At 38.2% G+C, this 15,081-nt stretch overlaps 1 protein-coding gene across 2 annotated transcripts; it reads left to right on the forward strand.

Annotated features, from left to right (window-relative positions):
* Positions 1 to 10,956: 10,956 nt before the first annotated feature.
* On the forward strand, positions 10,957 to 14,999 carry LOC110769666 (Tetratricopeptide repeat (TPR)-like superfamily protein). 2 transcript variants are annotated; one of them, XM_021973690.2, is made up of 2 exons: positions 10,957 to 11,174; positions 12,735 to 14,999. In XM_021973690.2, the coding sequence occupies exon 2, from the start codon at positions 12,777 to 12,779 to the stop codon at positions 14,295 to 14,297; it is 1,521 nt and encodes a 506-aa protein (XP_021829382.1). In that variant the 5' UTR covers positions 10,957 to 11,174; positions 12,735 to 12,776; the 3' UTR covers positions 14,298 to 14,999. The 2 variants fall into 2 exon arrangements, with proteins under 2 accessions (XP_021829382.1, XP_021829383.1); XM_021973691.2 differs by having other exon boundaries at positions 10,957 to 11,138.
* The last annotated feature ends 82 nt before the right edge of the window (positions 15,000 to 15,081 follow it).

Consider the following 15,081-nt stretch of genomic DNA (forward strand, 5'->3'; position numbering starts at 1 on the left):
AGAGCAGATTTTGGAGAGTTTGGAGCTTGGAGAAAGCCAAGGTGCAGCCAAGAAAAGTGGAGAAGAAGACTTCCACCATTGATGATCTTGAAGCTTTCATCATTTTCTGAAAATCTGTAAACTCTTTCTAATTTCATTTTGAGTTTGTATTTGAAATAAGTATGAGCAACTAAACTCTATAGCTAGGGCTTAGGTTGAAGCCCTAAACATGATTACCTTATTGTTTTGATACTTGAGTGTATGAATTTCTAGATATTGTTGATGAATTCCAATTCACCAAATTAATCTATCCTTGATGTGTGTTTTTCCTTGGTTGGCCATCTTTGAAAGCATGCTTCTTGAGATTGTTGGGATTATGTGTATCTTCATGTTATCCTAAGCAATAAATGGATGAAGTAAGAATCATCCATGTGAATTGGTTTCTTGAATACCTAATGTAAACACCATGCTATTAGGATTCTTGTGATGTTCATATTCTCTTTGAACTTAATGGGTTCTCCTTGTAATTGAATCAAAGTACGAACCATACCTAGGTTCGATTATGGGGAGGGCACAAGTATTGTAGCACGAACCATGCACTTTACGTATATTAGAGAGAATCAATGCGTCTTGAGCCACGACCCATGGCCTTGATTGCGAACATTTTCATCAACACGTTTAGAGTTCATCACTTGAGTATTCATGAACTTGGGTAGAATTGTTTAGGGTGGATTCCGAAACCCTAGTGTTTGTTACTTTTTAATTCCACTCTTTGATATTTCATCTCTGCCTTTCTCATTTAAATTCAAAGTCCATTTACTTTCATGCAATAGAAATAGGTCACTTGAAACAAATCAAAACCCCCCCCCCAATGTGTGTGTGAGTTGTGTGTTTGATACGTGGTGTGTCTTTGATACTGAATTTTATTTGTTTCCGTAATTGTTTTGGACTTTTGGTCCGCGTTGTGTTCTTGCATTTTCTGTTCTGAATCCAACCGTATAAAGAACGTGAATTTTCGACGTACGGTTGGAAAGTTATAGGCAAAACACTGGACAGAGGTCGAAACTGAAAAACAGAGAAACGAATCTGCCCAAAAACGACCGGTCGTTACTGTTCACGACCGGTCGCTCATCACACGTTTATTGAAATTTCGACTCTGCCGAAAAACGACCGGTCGTCACTGTTCACGAGACCGGTCGTCACTGTTCACTGTTCACAGTACTGTTCATGTCACTGTTCATGTCACTGTTCACTGTTCACGGCACTGTTCACAGGTGATAAACAGGTGATAAAATGGCGATAGAAAGTGCTGTTTGTGTTTTTCTCTAGTTTTCTTGTGTTGTTCCATTTCTTTTACACTTCTTTACTCATTTCTAGTTTCCCTCTTTCATTTGTGCATTTGTGGTGTGTTAAATAAGTGTTCTTTATGTACTCAAATTAGAACTTATAGGAAGCCGACAAGTTCTTCGTGGGATCGACCCCGTACTTACATAATCTATACTTCGATAGATTCGTGCACTTGCGGGTATTTTTAATTGGTTGTTTGCACATTAATTTGTGTCCTCTTAGGAATGCAACAATTTTTGGCGCCGTTGCCGAGGAACTGGCACGGTTGCTTATCTGTTTTGTTTGAGTATGTTTAGAGTACTTAGTTTTATTTTTGTTTATTGATTGTTGTTTCATTTTATCTTGATTTGTTTTTGTTTCTTTTTCTTACAGGAACATCCGAGGAGTCATCTCCACCATCTCCAATGGCAGCCGCAACTGAAATTGTGGAACTTACTATGTAAGAATACTCCAATAAATTTGTGATGGAGGAAGCAAATGTTTTTGGCTCATTTCATAATGAGTTGCCTATGAATGAATATTTTCGACAAACATACAATCCGGAGTGGAGAAATCATTCAAACTTCTGGTGGACCGACAATCCAAATTTTCAACAAGTGTCATATCAACCATATCAAGGCCAACATAATACTTGTCCACCTTATGGTCAACCCCAATATTATAATCCACCACCACTTAGTCAATCTCACCAACCACCTCAAGGACCAACTTTGGAAGAAATTGTTGCTTCAATGGTTAGAAACACAGAGAGTTTCATCATGCAGAGGAATGACACTCACATGCAGAGGAATGATACTCACATGCAGAAAATGGATAAGGCCATTGCCAATCTAGAAAATCAAGTGGGGCAAATTGTCACAGCTTTGAGTCAAAGGGAAGCTAGGATGATGCCTAGGCAAACAGTGATACCAAATGGGCGTGAGCATGTTCAAGCAGTTACCTTGAGAACTGGTAAGGTAATTGGTGAAATTGATGGTTCTAAAAATTTGATTCACAATGTTGATGAAATGCAGGTTGAACAAGTGACTGAGCTTAAGGAAAAGGATGAAATCAACATAGAGGAAAATAAACAAGCAGCATCTTCACCTGAGTGGATCCCAAAGCATGAAATTGCAAGAAGGGCAAGAAAGGAGAAGGTATGTCATGAACCTACTGATGAAGATATCTTACATGCTCCTTTTCCTCACAGGTTGATGAGTTCTAGGAAAAATCAACATGCCAAGGACATATTGGAAACTTTCAAGCAGGTGCAAATCAACATTCCTCTCTTGGATGCAAACAAGCTCAAGGAATACGAAACTGTTGCATTAACGGAAGAGGTTTCTGCTGTTTTGCAAAGGAAGCTTCCTCCCAATTTACAAGATCCAGGAAGTTTCACAATTCCTTGTATAATTGATGATAAATTGTTTGAGAAACCTTTAATTGATTTAGGTGCTTCAATTAATCTAATGTCTTATTCTATTTTTGAAGTACTAGAGGAAGACAAGCTGAGCATCCATGTTCCAAGTACCAATCATATGTTCAATGTCATTCCTTCTACTCAAATGAGAAGGCCACCCGATCCTAAATATGTGCCTCCTCCATCTAATCCACGTATTGAAAAGCGCTTAAAATTGCTTTTGAAATCTACTCATGTGCATAAAAAGAAAAGAATACGAAATGGGTTGATTAGATGGCAAAGAGATTTGAAGAAACTTCATGTTCGGCACAAGGAGGCGATTGAGCCAAAACCCCCTAAGTGACCATGGTATGTTGGAAGTCCGGCAAAAGACTTTAAACTTAGCGCTTCTTGGGAGGCAACCCAAGGTGAATAGAAGAAGTTTGTTGTCGTCCTAATCGCTTCAAAGTGGAGTTTCTCTAGACTCAAACTTTCTTTTATTTAATTTTATTTATTTAATTTTTGTGTTAGGGTTACAATTTTCCAACCAAGGTAATTTCGAATTTCTTGTTGTTTCTCTTTGTTTTTCTTACTCTTTCTTTCTTTTATTTGTTTGTGTTTCTATTTTGTTAGTAAGTTTGGGAAGTAGATTGCTTCATGATTGCACACTCTGAACTTTGGCTCAAATGCTTATTCCATTTCATAACATGTGATTACATTTATAAACTTGAAAATGCATACATAAAATTCCTAATCACACGTTCATTGTTGCATTCTGCGCCACCTGAGGCTTCTACTAATTGCCTCTTTCTGTTCTTGCTTGTAGAATCTGCAGCAGCTCTACATGATCATCATTCCTTTTTTGCAGCATCTCTACATGCTGGTTGGCACTGTAGAGCCGCTTCTGCAGGTCCGCCACCAGAGCTTTCAGGGCCGCCACCTCCTCACTCAGTGCCCCGCACTCTCGTGTTCTTGCCAGTAGGCGCATGCCCAAATTTGTGGCCGAGACCGCGTTGAGCACGGTTAGATTGTGGGACTCGTCCACTGCCATCTGGTCAGACCTCTGCGCCACATGCAGATGATCTGCAACTGTCAGTCTGCTGACAGTCATGCCCTCCGGCATTACTGCCCTACGCGGCACCACCTCAGAGAAGTTCGAGGCCGAACCATGATGGTATGAGGAGTTTGGGAAGATAAGGTTTGGAGGAGCCCGTGTCAGTTTGGGAAGATAAGGTTTGGAGGAGCCCGTGTCTGGGCATTTGGTGGTGCAAGGGACAACTCAAGGTTAAGGTCATCAACAAGCATATCTGGGGATGCCATTGATTTTTCTGTCTGGGCTTTTTGATGGTTTTTCTTGAGTTTGCAGGTTGAAATCCAGGATGCTCCTTCTTTCAACCGAGAAGTGGTTTAAATAGCCATATGCTCATAAGGGAGCCGACACCACTTTGCATTTCCTGCGCAATTTGCGGTTGCGTCCGGTTAAAAGGGGAAGCATTTCTACTTTCGCTTTGCTTTCTTTTCCTCCCTGTTTTCTGGTGCATTATGTTTTGATTTCTTTTCAGTTTGTCGTTTTTGTTTTATTTCAGTTGGGGAAATGTGATTTGTGTCTTTTTCGTTTGTCGCATTCCTTTTATTCCGGTTTGGGGAAGTGCGTTTTGTTTTTCTTCTTTGTCTTTTGCAACTTTCTTTTCTTTTTATTTCCGGAAACGAGAAATTTAAAATTTAAAATAAAATAAAATAAAATAAAATACACGGAAAGGGCAAAGACAACCAGGCACACCACTAATACATTAGAAATTATTCTTTCACAGTGCTCGGTGTCTCGGCCATTGGACCTTTGAGCTTAGCCCTATGGCTATCCTCTTCCGGGGCTTCACGCACAGCCTCTTGGGGCTCATCACTCGAGCTCCCAAAGATCGCACTCTTAGCTTGAGCATACCTACTCTCGCGATCTGTTTTCTTGCGTTTACCCGGTTGGTCCAGGTCCTCCAGCTGCTTTCTCATGTCATGGGCGTAAACACTTACCATCTTTGAGAGATTTTTGTTCTCTTCCCGCAACGCCTCCAGCTGGTGTCGATTCACCTCCACTATCCTTGCCCTTTCCCTTTTTAAGCTTTTAATAATACTCTGGCATTCTTCCACCATACTTCGCTCCGCCGCCAACTGACCTCTCAGCACCTCCACCTCATGGGACTTCGCAAGTAGGCGATGACCCACACTTGCGACTGTTGCGGTGCTTTGCACGCTTAGTGCCAGAGCATCGCTCACGACCCGGTTGTCATCCCTTGATCCCAGCACCCGTATATCCTTGGGAGTTACTAGATTTCTAGCAACTCCAAGGGCAACATCGTTGTCCAGCAGTATCGAGTCATTCACTGTCACGTGCCCCCGTGCAGAGGCAAAGTAGGGCATCCACACTGGTGCCACTGCTTGGCCCCGAGTCTGAGTCGGTGGAGCTAGGTTGAGATCCAGCGAGAATGGGTAGGAAGAAGCCATTTGAACTTTCTTTTCTTTTGTTCTTTCTTTCCTCTGTTGTGTGTTTCTACGTTTGTGTGTTTTTCCCCAACTCTTTCTCCTCTTCTTTTATATAGTTAGTTTTTACATAACCCTAGCCACTGCGCTTCTGCGTTTTCACCTGGTCCCCAACCCCTTTAATTACAGTTCCGCCTTTCAGCGTTTTTGAGAAACGAAAGTCGTCACGCCTTCCTATGAAGCCAATAATTCTGGCTTGGGACCGTGAGAGAGACCTCTGCTTGTCGACACGTCTCTCCCTTTGTTTCCCGTGACTCACAGGTGTCGAGACTTCAGGGCCCACTTTTTCTATTTTACTGAGTCCTCGCTCTTTGTGCTTCTGACTTGGTTTCTTTGTTTTATTTACTTTCTTCGCTTTTGGGCTTTCGTTTGGGTTGGGCCTTCATTTGGTTTTTGCGTTTCATTGGGTTGGATTTCTGCATGTGTAAGACTGTTGTTAGGGCTTACTGTTTTATTTGTTTCTGTTTGGTTTCGTTTTTGTTTTTGTTTTTGCAACCATGTTGTAGTTGTTTTTTCGTGTTTGTTCTTGTATTTAACTGCTTTATTCCCTTTAATTCTTGTTATAACGTTGTTGATGCCTGAATTCTTTAACATTGAGGACAATGTTTATTTCTAAGTTTGGGAAGGGATAGCAAGTCTTTTTCGTTTCGCTTTAATTCTTGCTTTAATTTGTTCTGTTTTCTTTTCAGTTTTGAGTCTTTGTGTTTTCAAGTCACTTTCCGGACATATATGATGAGATTGTGATGAATGTTTAAATGACTTGATTGAAAATGCTCTAAAAAAAATAAATTAAAAAAAAAATTAAAAAATTTGTTATTCACTAAATGGCATCGTTCTAGCATGATATGTTTGAAACCCTCTACGCACTTGCCATTTGTTTCATAATTCTCCAGTTGAGGGACTTGCATGATCCAAAGAATTGTATCAAGCATGAATTAGACTTGTATAACCATATAATGTGAGCTTTGAGCCTTGTGCTTCAATTCATGAGTGTTATACACATATTCCACTTTTCTTGTCATCTGAGTTGTTGTTTGATCTCATTATTCATTGATTTGGTTGAGCACTTAAAAGTTACTCATTCTTGTGCAATTTGATTACATGACATTTGAGAAATGATATTAAGGCCCTCTTTGGACCGTTTGTGCCTTTCAAGCTAACCCTATGCATGCTTAAGCATGATTTTCCATTGTTAACCACCTTGAGCCTATATGTATGCCTTTTCTTTCAAGTAACCAGTTATTACTTCTAGCCTTAGCCTGAAAAACAAGAATTTACCTTTCTAAGGAACTCGTGAGCTTTAATTTAGATGTGTTTTTCATGCTAAGTTTGGGAAGGGTTATTACTTTCAAAAAAAAAAAAAAAAGGGTGAAAGAAAAGAGAAAAGTCGTGGTTAAGTGGCGATGGTTTCAAATTCAATTCCATGTTTCTTGGTTGTTCAAATGGAAGGAAGGAGTGTGAATCATAATTAGTGGAGGTATAAGGCTTTGTGGTCTATTTGATCACCCAAAAAAAAATAAAATAAAAGAATGAAAATTTCAAGCGTGATGTTTCAAAGTCTTTTAGTCAACGATTATATGCTCTTACATTGTGAGTTCCTTGGACTTTGTTGTATCCTTATCCTTCATTTCTTACTCACCTTACACCCTTAGCCCCATTACAACCTATAATAAAGACCTAAATTGATCCTAGATGTCATGTGGTTGAATTGCACACATTCTTCTTTTAAGTGTTTAGCATCCTTCTTGAGATCATATTCATGCATGTTTTTCAGCTTGCTAATTTTGAGTTAAGTCCCTTATGGTTTAACTCTATTCTCATGTCTATTATTGAGTGATGCATTGTAACCCTCTTCCGAGTGATTCATTTGTGAGAGGACAACTTAGGTGAGATTTGAAGTTACATTTGTGCTGGGTATGATTTTTGAAGTTGTCTGAAAACTGAAATTGGAGAATGAGTTCCATTTGGCCATCACACTACTACACTTAAGCATGTTGTGTTTTGAACTTTGCCGCCTTGTGAATAATGTCTAAACTGAGTTTTTCTTGTGAAAACTTTTGAGTCGTTTGCATGAGTCGCTCTCTCTTTGGAAAGTGTTCGGAAAGTTTGTTTCGAGTCTTGTTTTAGTTTCTGTTTTGCTCGAGGACTAACAAAAGATAAGTTTGGGAAGTTTGTTCGGTTCATTTTTATACATAATTTTTCATGTTATTCACCCACTATTTTGAGTTAGTTCTTGACATTTTATAGCTTTTTACTTCCTTTTTGTGTTTTCTTAGATTTTACCTTGGTTGGAATGAAAATGAGCTAAAAGTGCATTATTAGTTATAAATTCTGTTTTTGTTCATTTTCGTAGGTGAACTTCTTGGCCTGGGATCAACATGCTCTGGTGCTCGGATGAGGTCATGATCTTCATGAGATTTGTTCCAATGGATGTTAACTACAACATATCCAAATTTGAGCTCCATTGGACAAGTATTGCCTATCCAACCAATCCAGCATGTTACCACAGCTCTGGAAATCCGGATTTGGCCAGCTTTTACCTCCTTTGTGTCATCTTAATTTCTTGTTACCATAACTCTTGGTAACAAGGAATTACCTTTGTAAAAGAGATATTTTCTGAAGTATTTGGCATCTTTGTGAGTCAATGCTTCATAATGGCAAGGGGACAATGGGCAAAAGCTTTAGAGAAAGAATGAGTTTTATATTAAAAGTGTGAGTAGGAAAAGATGGGAAAAGGAGCAAAAGCAATTGGCAATCAGAGATGGAGGGAGCCTTTGAACGTGGAAAGCAATTCAATTCTGAATTCTACAGATGGAGAGCAGATTTTGGAGAGTTTGGAGCTTGGAGAAAGCCAAGGTGCAGCCAAGAAAAGTGGAGAAGAAGACTTCCACCATTGATGATCTTGAAGCTTTCATCATTTTCTGAAAATCTGTAAACTCTTTCTAATTTCATTTTGAGTTTGTATTTGAAATAAGTATGAGCAACTAAACTCTATAGCTAGGGCTTAGGTTGAAGCCCTAAACATGATTACCTTATTGTTTTGATACTTGAGTGTATGAATTTCTAGATATTGTTGATGAATTCCAATTCACCAAATTAATCTATCCTTGATGTGTGTTTTTCCTTGGTTGGCCATCTTTGAAAGCATGCTTCTTGAGATTGTTGGGATTATGTGTATCTTCATGTTATCCTAAGCAATAAATGGATGAAGTAAGAATCATCCATGTGAATTGGTTTCTTGAATACCTAATGTAAACACCATGCTATTAGGATTCTTGTGATGTTCATATTCTCTTTGAACTTAATGGGTTCTCCTTGTAATTGAATCAAAGTACGAACCATACCTAGGTTCGATTATGGGGAGGGCACAAGTATTGTAGCACGAACCATGCACTTTACGTATATTAGAGAGAATCAATGCGTCTTGAGCCACGACCCATGGCCTTGATTGCGAACATTTTCATCAACACGTTTAGAGTTCATCACTTGAGTATTCATGAACTTGGGTAGAATTGTTTAGGGTGGATTCCGAAACCCTAGTGTTTGTTACTTTTTAATTCCACTCTTTGATATTTCATCTCTGCCTTTCTCATTTAAATTCAAAGTCCATTTACTTTCATGCAATAGAAATAGGTCACTTGAAACAAATCAAAACCCCCCCCCCAATGTGTGTGTGAGTTGTGTGTTTGATACGTGGTGTGTCTTTGATACTGAATTTTATTTGTTTCCGTAATTGTTTTGGACTTTTGGTCCGCGTTGTGTTCTTGCATTTTCTGTTCTGAATCCAACCGTATAAAGAACGTGAATTTTCGACGTACGGTTGGAAAGTTATAGGCAAAACACTGGACAGAGGTCGAAACTGAAAAACAGAGAAACGAATCTGCCCAAAAACGACCGGTCGTTACTGTTCACGACCGGTCGCTCATCACACGTTTATTGAAATTTCGACTCTGCCGAAAAACGACCGGTCGTCACTGTTCACGAGACCGGTCGTCACTGTTCACGGTACTGTTCATGTCACTGTTCACTGTTCACGGCACTGTTCACAGGTGATAAAATGGCGATAGAAAGTGCTGTTTGTGTTTTTCTCTAGTTTTCTTGTGTTGTTCCATTTCTTTTACACTTCTTTACTCATTTCTAGTTTCCCTCTTTCATTTGTGCATTTGTGGTGTGTTAAATAAGTGTTCTTTATGTACTCAAATTAGAACTTATAGGAAGCCGACAAGTTCTTCGTGGGATCGACCCCGTACTTACATAATCTATACTTCGATAGATTCGTGCACTTGCGGGTATTTTTAATTGGTTGTTTGCACATTAATTTGTGTCCTCTTAGGAATGCAACAAACCATCCATAATCTCTCTAAGCATTTCATTTTTCTTTCTTTTTTCAAGCTGAAAATTTTTCAAAGTTGCGGCATACTCTTTTTTCACATGCTCATGAACTTTCTTACATGATTGCATACTATGATGAGTTTGACCCAAATGATGCTTAAGTCTAGAAATTTCTCCATTGCATCTTTGATTACAAAATGTGCATCTCAAGTATTTTTCCCCATATATTTCTTTTGCATACTTCCACACATGATCTTTTCGATTTATAGCTATAAAACAACACCGTTAATATTTCTAAGATACAAGTATGATGCATGTACATCAAATTTATACTATATCACATAAACGAATAAGATAACTAATATATTGAAGAAAAAAAATTGAAAAAAAATTATATGGAACTTCAAATTATAGTTGCGAAGAATTAGAGAGAAAAATAACATGGCTTACTTGCAGTCGAAAGATGAAGAGAATTCTTGAAATTGATGGAGATTATCTGGTAAGGGTAGAAATTAGGGTTGTACTATACAATATATATACATACTAGCTCCTTGCCAATTGGTTTTTTTTTTTATTATTATTTTTAGTATTAAGAAAAGATAACATGGGTAATTATTATTTGATTTAACTTTTAATTTTAATTTTTTTAATATAAAAAATGTGAATTTACCATATTATCCTCATTGAATTAATAATTTTAATTCTTAATTTTTGAATTAACTAAGGACATTTTCTGGTATTTTGAATGTTTCACCATTCTCTGCCTTTTGCTTTATGTATACTAGCCTCTTTGCATGCGCTTACGCGCCTGCAAGAGGCTTTTTAAAAGAAAAAATTAAATTTATTTTAGAATTAAAAAAGATAATGGGTAGTTGTGTTCCATAAAAAGAGGATCCATTATCTAATTTTTCTTTTAATTTTAAAATTTTTAAATATGAAAAAGTGTAAATTTACCATATTATCCTCACTTAATTAATAATTTCAATTCTTAATGTTTGTATTAACCAATGGCATTTTTTGGTATTTTGAATGTTTCACCATTCTCTGCCTTTTGCTTTATATATATAGATATATATATAATATAAGTCCATGTGTTAATATATTAATTTAGAAAATAAAAAATAGGTAAGTAGAATAAAGCTACAGCCGGCTGGACTTAGAAAAGGCAAGAAAGATATTAACTCTTCTTGCCTTATTACAATTAAGGTAAGAAAAAAAAAACAGAAACATCCCTTTTTGTCTTCAAAACACTCCAAGTGAAACGACGTCGTTTCAGTTAGGATTTTTTTAAAACGCAATCGAAACGACGTCGTTCTATTTAAAGTTAAAACACTGCAATCGAAACGACGTCGTTTCATAAAAATAAACCTAAAAAACAAACGCGCCTCTGCAGAATCGCAGCCACTTTGCAGACTCGCAAAATTTCTTCCGGTTCAGAAGTGTCCAGATCTGGCTCGCCTGGCCACGCCTTGCAACGCTCCTTACGCCTTCCCTGCGCTAAACGTGCAACTCGCGAAACAGCTGACCGCCTCGGGCGATTTCCTGCAGCCTCGCTCCGACGCGCGCGAAGGCATGCCTTTAAAAACACTGGTTTATTACAATTAAGGTGCCTTTGAACAGTATAATCTTGTTCTCATGTAACTACCATTATTTCAATTTCATATTCTTCCAATCCGGAAATTGTGATTACAGAACTTGGTTCTTCTTTTTTGGTAGGATTTAGTTTGGGTTTTAGTTCTTATTTCTGCCCTTGGAAATATTAAGATGCCAAGCTTCCAATCCATTCGTAAGGTTCTAGATTTTATTCCTCCTTTTGTATTGAGCTCCTATCTGGTCTGGGGTTGGAAAACCCCAAAGGTACCTACCTGGCTATTTGCAAGTGTTTCCCGCCTCCCAAAGTTTGTAGGGTTTGTTGGGGGGCCCCAGTTTTAAAGCTGTGTCCACTTTGCGGATTGGTGGATTTCTTGGTATTAAAATAATAATTTTATTGTGCCGCTAAATCAGTGTTGTTATCTTCTTGCTTGTGAGGTCTTAATTTCTTCATTTGGTAGATGTATGTATGCTGTATTTTTCACGTTTCAGGTGTACATAATTTATACTTCCTGATCTCTTGCATTATTCTTTGATGACAGTGCTCTTGCATTATTCTTAGTCAAGAAGAACATATTAGAAGCTATTATGAATGTATTCCATGTGTTTCTTGGAGGATTTCAGTAAAGTTCGAAAAAGCAAGTTTCATTGTACAATATATGTCCTTTGCTAGTTACAATATGTTTTGAATGTACCCCTTTAATGCGCGTGCCAGTCAGCATGCTTTTGCAATTATTTTGTTGCCTTACGCATTGCAAGATGTTGACTATCATGAGAAGTATAGCTTGCTTTCTGGTACATTTTCCACAAGTATGGTTCTGATATTGCAGTTGAAGTTTTTCAAGGAAAATCTTTTTTTGTTATGGTATAAAATCCCTATTTTGTTGAGCCAATAGGATCACTGATTGTGTTTCAATTTGCTACTAGCCAATACGCTCTTTTATGGAAAATCTGGACTAATTTTAGGGAAAATTTTCCAAGAACTAACTCACACAAATTTTATTGGAAAGTATTTGTTAATGCTACAGGTCTTTCATTATATAATTCTCTTCAAAAAATTGTAGAGTATTATAAACTTGATTCAAGGTTGAATAATTTATATTTCAGTTTTTAAATTGAAGTCAGATTTTGTTTTTCATGATGTATATCTGGGGACTTAAAGCATTCTTTGTATTGCAAGTCCTTTTCTGCATTGCCTTTGGGCAGTGTAAGATCATGTGTTAACTGTTGGAGGTTCATGTTTTAGTTTACATGGTATTGTTGATGCTTAAATATGACAGTCTCTTAGTGTGGGTATCATCAAGGCTGATGATGGGCTGTTGCGGCCAGGGGAGTGCACCCTTGTGTTATTTGGGTCTACCTCTTGATGGGTTTAGCGTTTAGGTGGAAATGCATGGGTTTAGGGTTGTTGTGGTCCTTCGCTCTTTAGGGGAGGGGGAGGTTTATATACTAATTTAGTTTCTGAGGTTGTCATTTCTGTATAAAATGCTACCTTATATTTCTTTTTCTCCCTCGATATTCTATTGGATTATATACAATCTAAAGCTTCATTTTTATTTTATTTTTTGGTGTGCAGGAGCTAAAAGACATAATCTTTGAATTTCCTGGGGACATCTTCATGATCTTCCATGTTCAGAAATGCTTTAAAAGTGTCCGCTTCCGAAGCAATACTTCAAACTCTTGCTCCTTTTTCCATACGTCTTCTGAAAATTGCTCACCTGCTCTTTCTTCAATTTTGTCTTCTCAGCAGGGGTCATCACAATTTGAAGACCCAACAAGACTATCGGACCTTGACATTATCATTGCTAAAGTATCTGTTGGTAGCACTGACGATGAGATTCTACAGTCTCTATCACATGATCCAGCACACAATAGCATACAGCTCACAGATAAACTTGTTGGTCAATTGTTCCATCGGTTTAAGAATGATTGGAAGTCTGCATTGGGTGTGTTTAGATGGGCAGAGTCACGCTCTGACTATAAACTCACCCCAGATGCATATGATATGATAGTTGACATTTTGGGTAAAATGAGGCAAATGGATAAGATTATGGGTTTGTTAGAAAAGATGCGTCAGGATCATCTGGTCACTCTTAACACTGTTGGTAAGGTTATGAGAAGGTTTGCTGGTGCAGGGAAATGGGAAGATGCTGTGAGGATGTTTGATGAGTTAGGAAGTTTTGGATTGGAGAAGAACACGGAATCCATGAACTTGTTGCTTGACACACTTTGCAAAGAGAACAAAGTTGAGCAGGCTCGTGAAATCTTTTTAGAGCTAAAATCACACATCTCGCCAAATGCTCATACATTTAACATTTTCATTCATGGTTGGTGCAAGATCAAACGAGTTGAAGAGGCACACTGGACAATCCAAGAAATGAAGGGACATGGCTGTCGACCTTGTGTCATCAGTTACTCAACCATCATCCTATTTTATTGCCACCAATACAACTTTGTTAAGGTCTATGAATTGTTTGATGAAATGGAAGCTCAGGGGTGCCCGCCAAATGTTATCACCTTCACCTCTGTCATGTGTTATCTAGCTAAGTCTGAGGAGTTTGAGGAAGCGTTGCAATTATATGAGAGAATGAAATCTGCTGGATGTGATCCGGATACACTATTTTACAACTCACTGATCCACACACTAGGAAGAGCTGGGCGGGTACGAGACGCTATTCATGTATTCGAGGTTGAAATGCCTAAGAAGGGGGTCCCTCCTAATACATCAACTTACAATACAATGATTGCCATGTTTTGCCATCATGCTGAAGAGCAAAAGGCCTTAGATGTCCTCTTGCAGATGGAAAATGCAAGGTTATGTAAGCCGGATGTTCAGACATACTATCCATTGCTTAAAATGTGCTTTAAAACTGGCAAAACAGACAATTTTTTGAGCAAGCTATTAGATGACATGGTTAATAGACATCATCTCAGTCTCGATCTCTCAACCTATACGATTCTAATTCATGGACTGTGCAGATCAAATAAGTGCGAGTGGGCGTATCTTCTCTTTGAGGAGATGATTGGTCAAGAGATAAAGCCTAGGTATAAAACATGCCGTTTACTTTGGGACGAAGTCAAACTGAAGAATATGTTTGGCCCTGCTGATACCATTGAAGACTTCATGAAGAAACTATAATTTCGTGAGAAGAACAATGGCAGTGTAGTTAAGGTAATTTGAGGTGACACTTGAAGAAATGCATCTTGGACCATTGCTAGCTCCAAATGTCCAACAGATGGAACAAACTTCGTGCTGGAGACCATTGACTGACAGATTGTATATTACTACCTAGAAGTCCTTGTGTGGTTGGTACGATCCAATACATGAGTATGGCTTTTGAGGACCTTTTTTATTGAGAGGAGCGATAGTATGCTAAACTTACACACACTACACGGATGCTAAGATTGAATCCAGGACCTTTCTTGGGAGGATCAATTGTTCAAAATTACTACACTAGTGGGTCCTTTGCCAAGAGAGAGAGAAAGTATGGCTTTGAGTATCAAGGCATGAGAAAAAGGTATTTCAGGCATTAATGTTGAATTCAGGCTCTGAAAAGAACCATTTATGGGGGAGGATGCAAGGAGAAAATCTCCCGTTTCATTGGTTGCGTACAATGGGTTACACTTAAAAGTTTCTTGGTGGATGCACATTTAGGTTTCGGGAGTGTCTGGCAGCAACTAGTTTAAGGTGTGGAAGGTTTGGGTTGATGGCAAGGAACAGGTTGGGGATGAAAACTTAGGCTTTATAATCAACTAAACAACCCTCAAAGCTCGTTTTGTTTCTTTGACATTTAAAATTATGCTACAAATAATTCAGCTAGTGATAAACGTTGTTGATATACACTACACTAGTCAACTCATAGCTTAGAAAGATTATGATGATCCCCATTCCTCATCACTGCATCGTGGTGCCAACCAAAACT

The sequence above is a fragment of the Prunus avium genome, chromosome 3 (genome assembly GCF_965620075.1).
Source record: "Prunus avium chromosome 3, drPruAviu1.hap1.1, whole genome shotgun sequence".
Classification (NCBI taxonomy): domain Eukaryota; kingdom Viridiplantae; phylum Streptophyta; class Magnoliopsida; order Rosales; family Rosaceae; genus Prunus; species Prunus avium.

Bases quoted from the DNA above. Each gene is read 5' to 3' on its own strand.
- LOC110769666 (XM_021973690.2), top strand. From the start codon at position 12,777: ATGATCTTCCATGTTCAGAAATGCTTTAAAAGTGTCCGCTTCCGAAGC.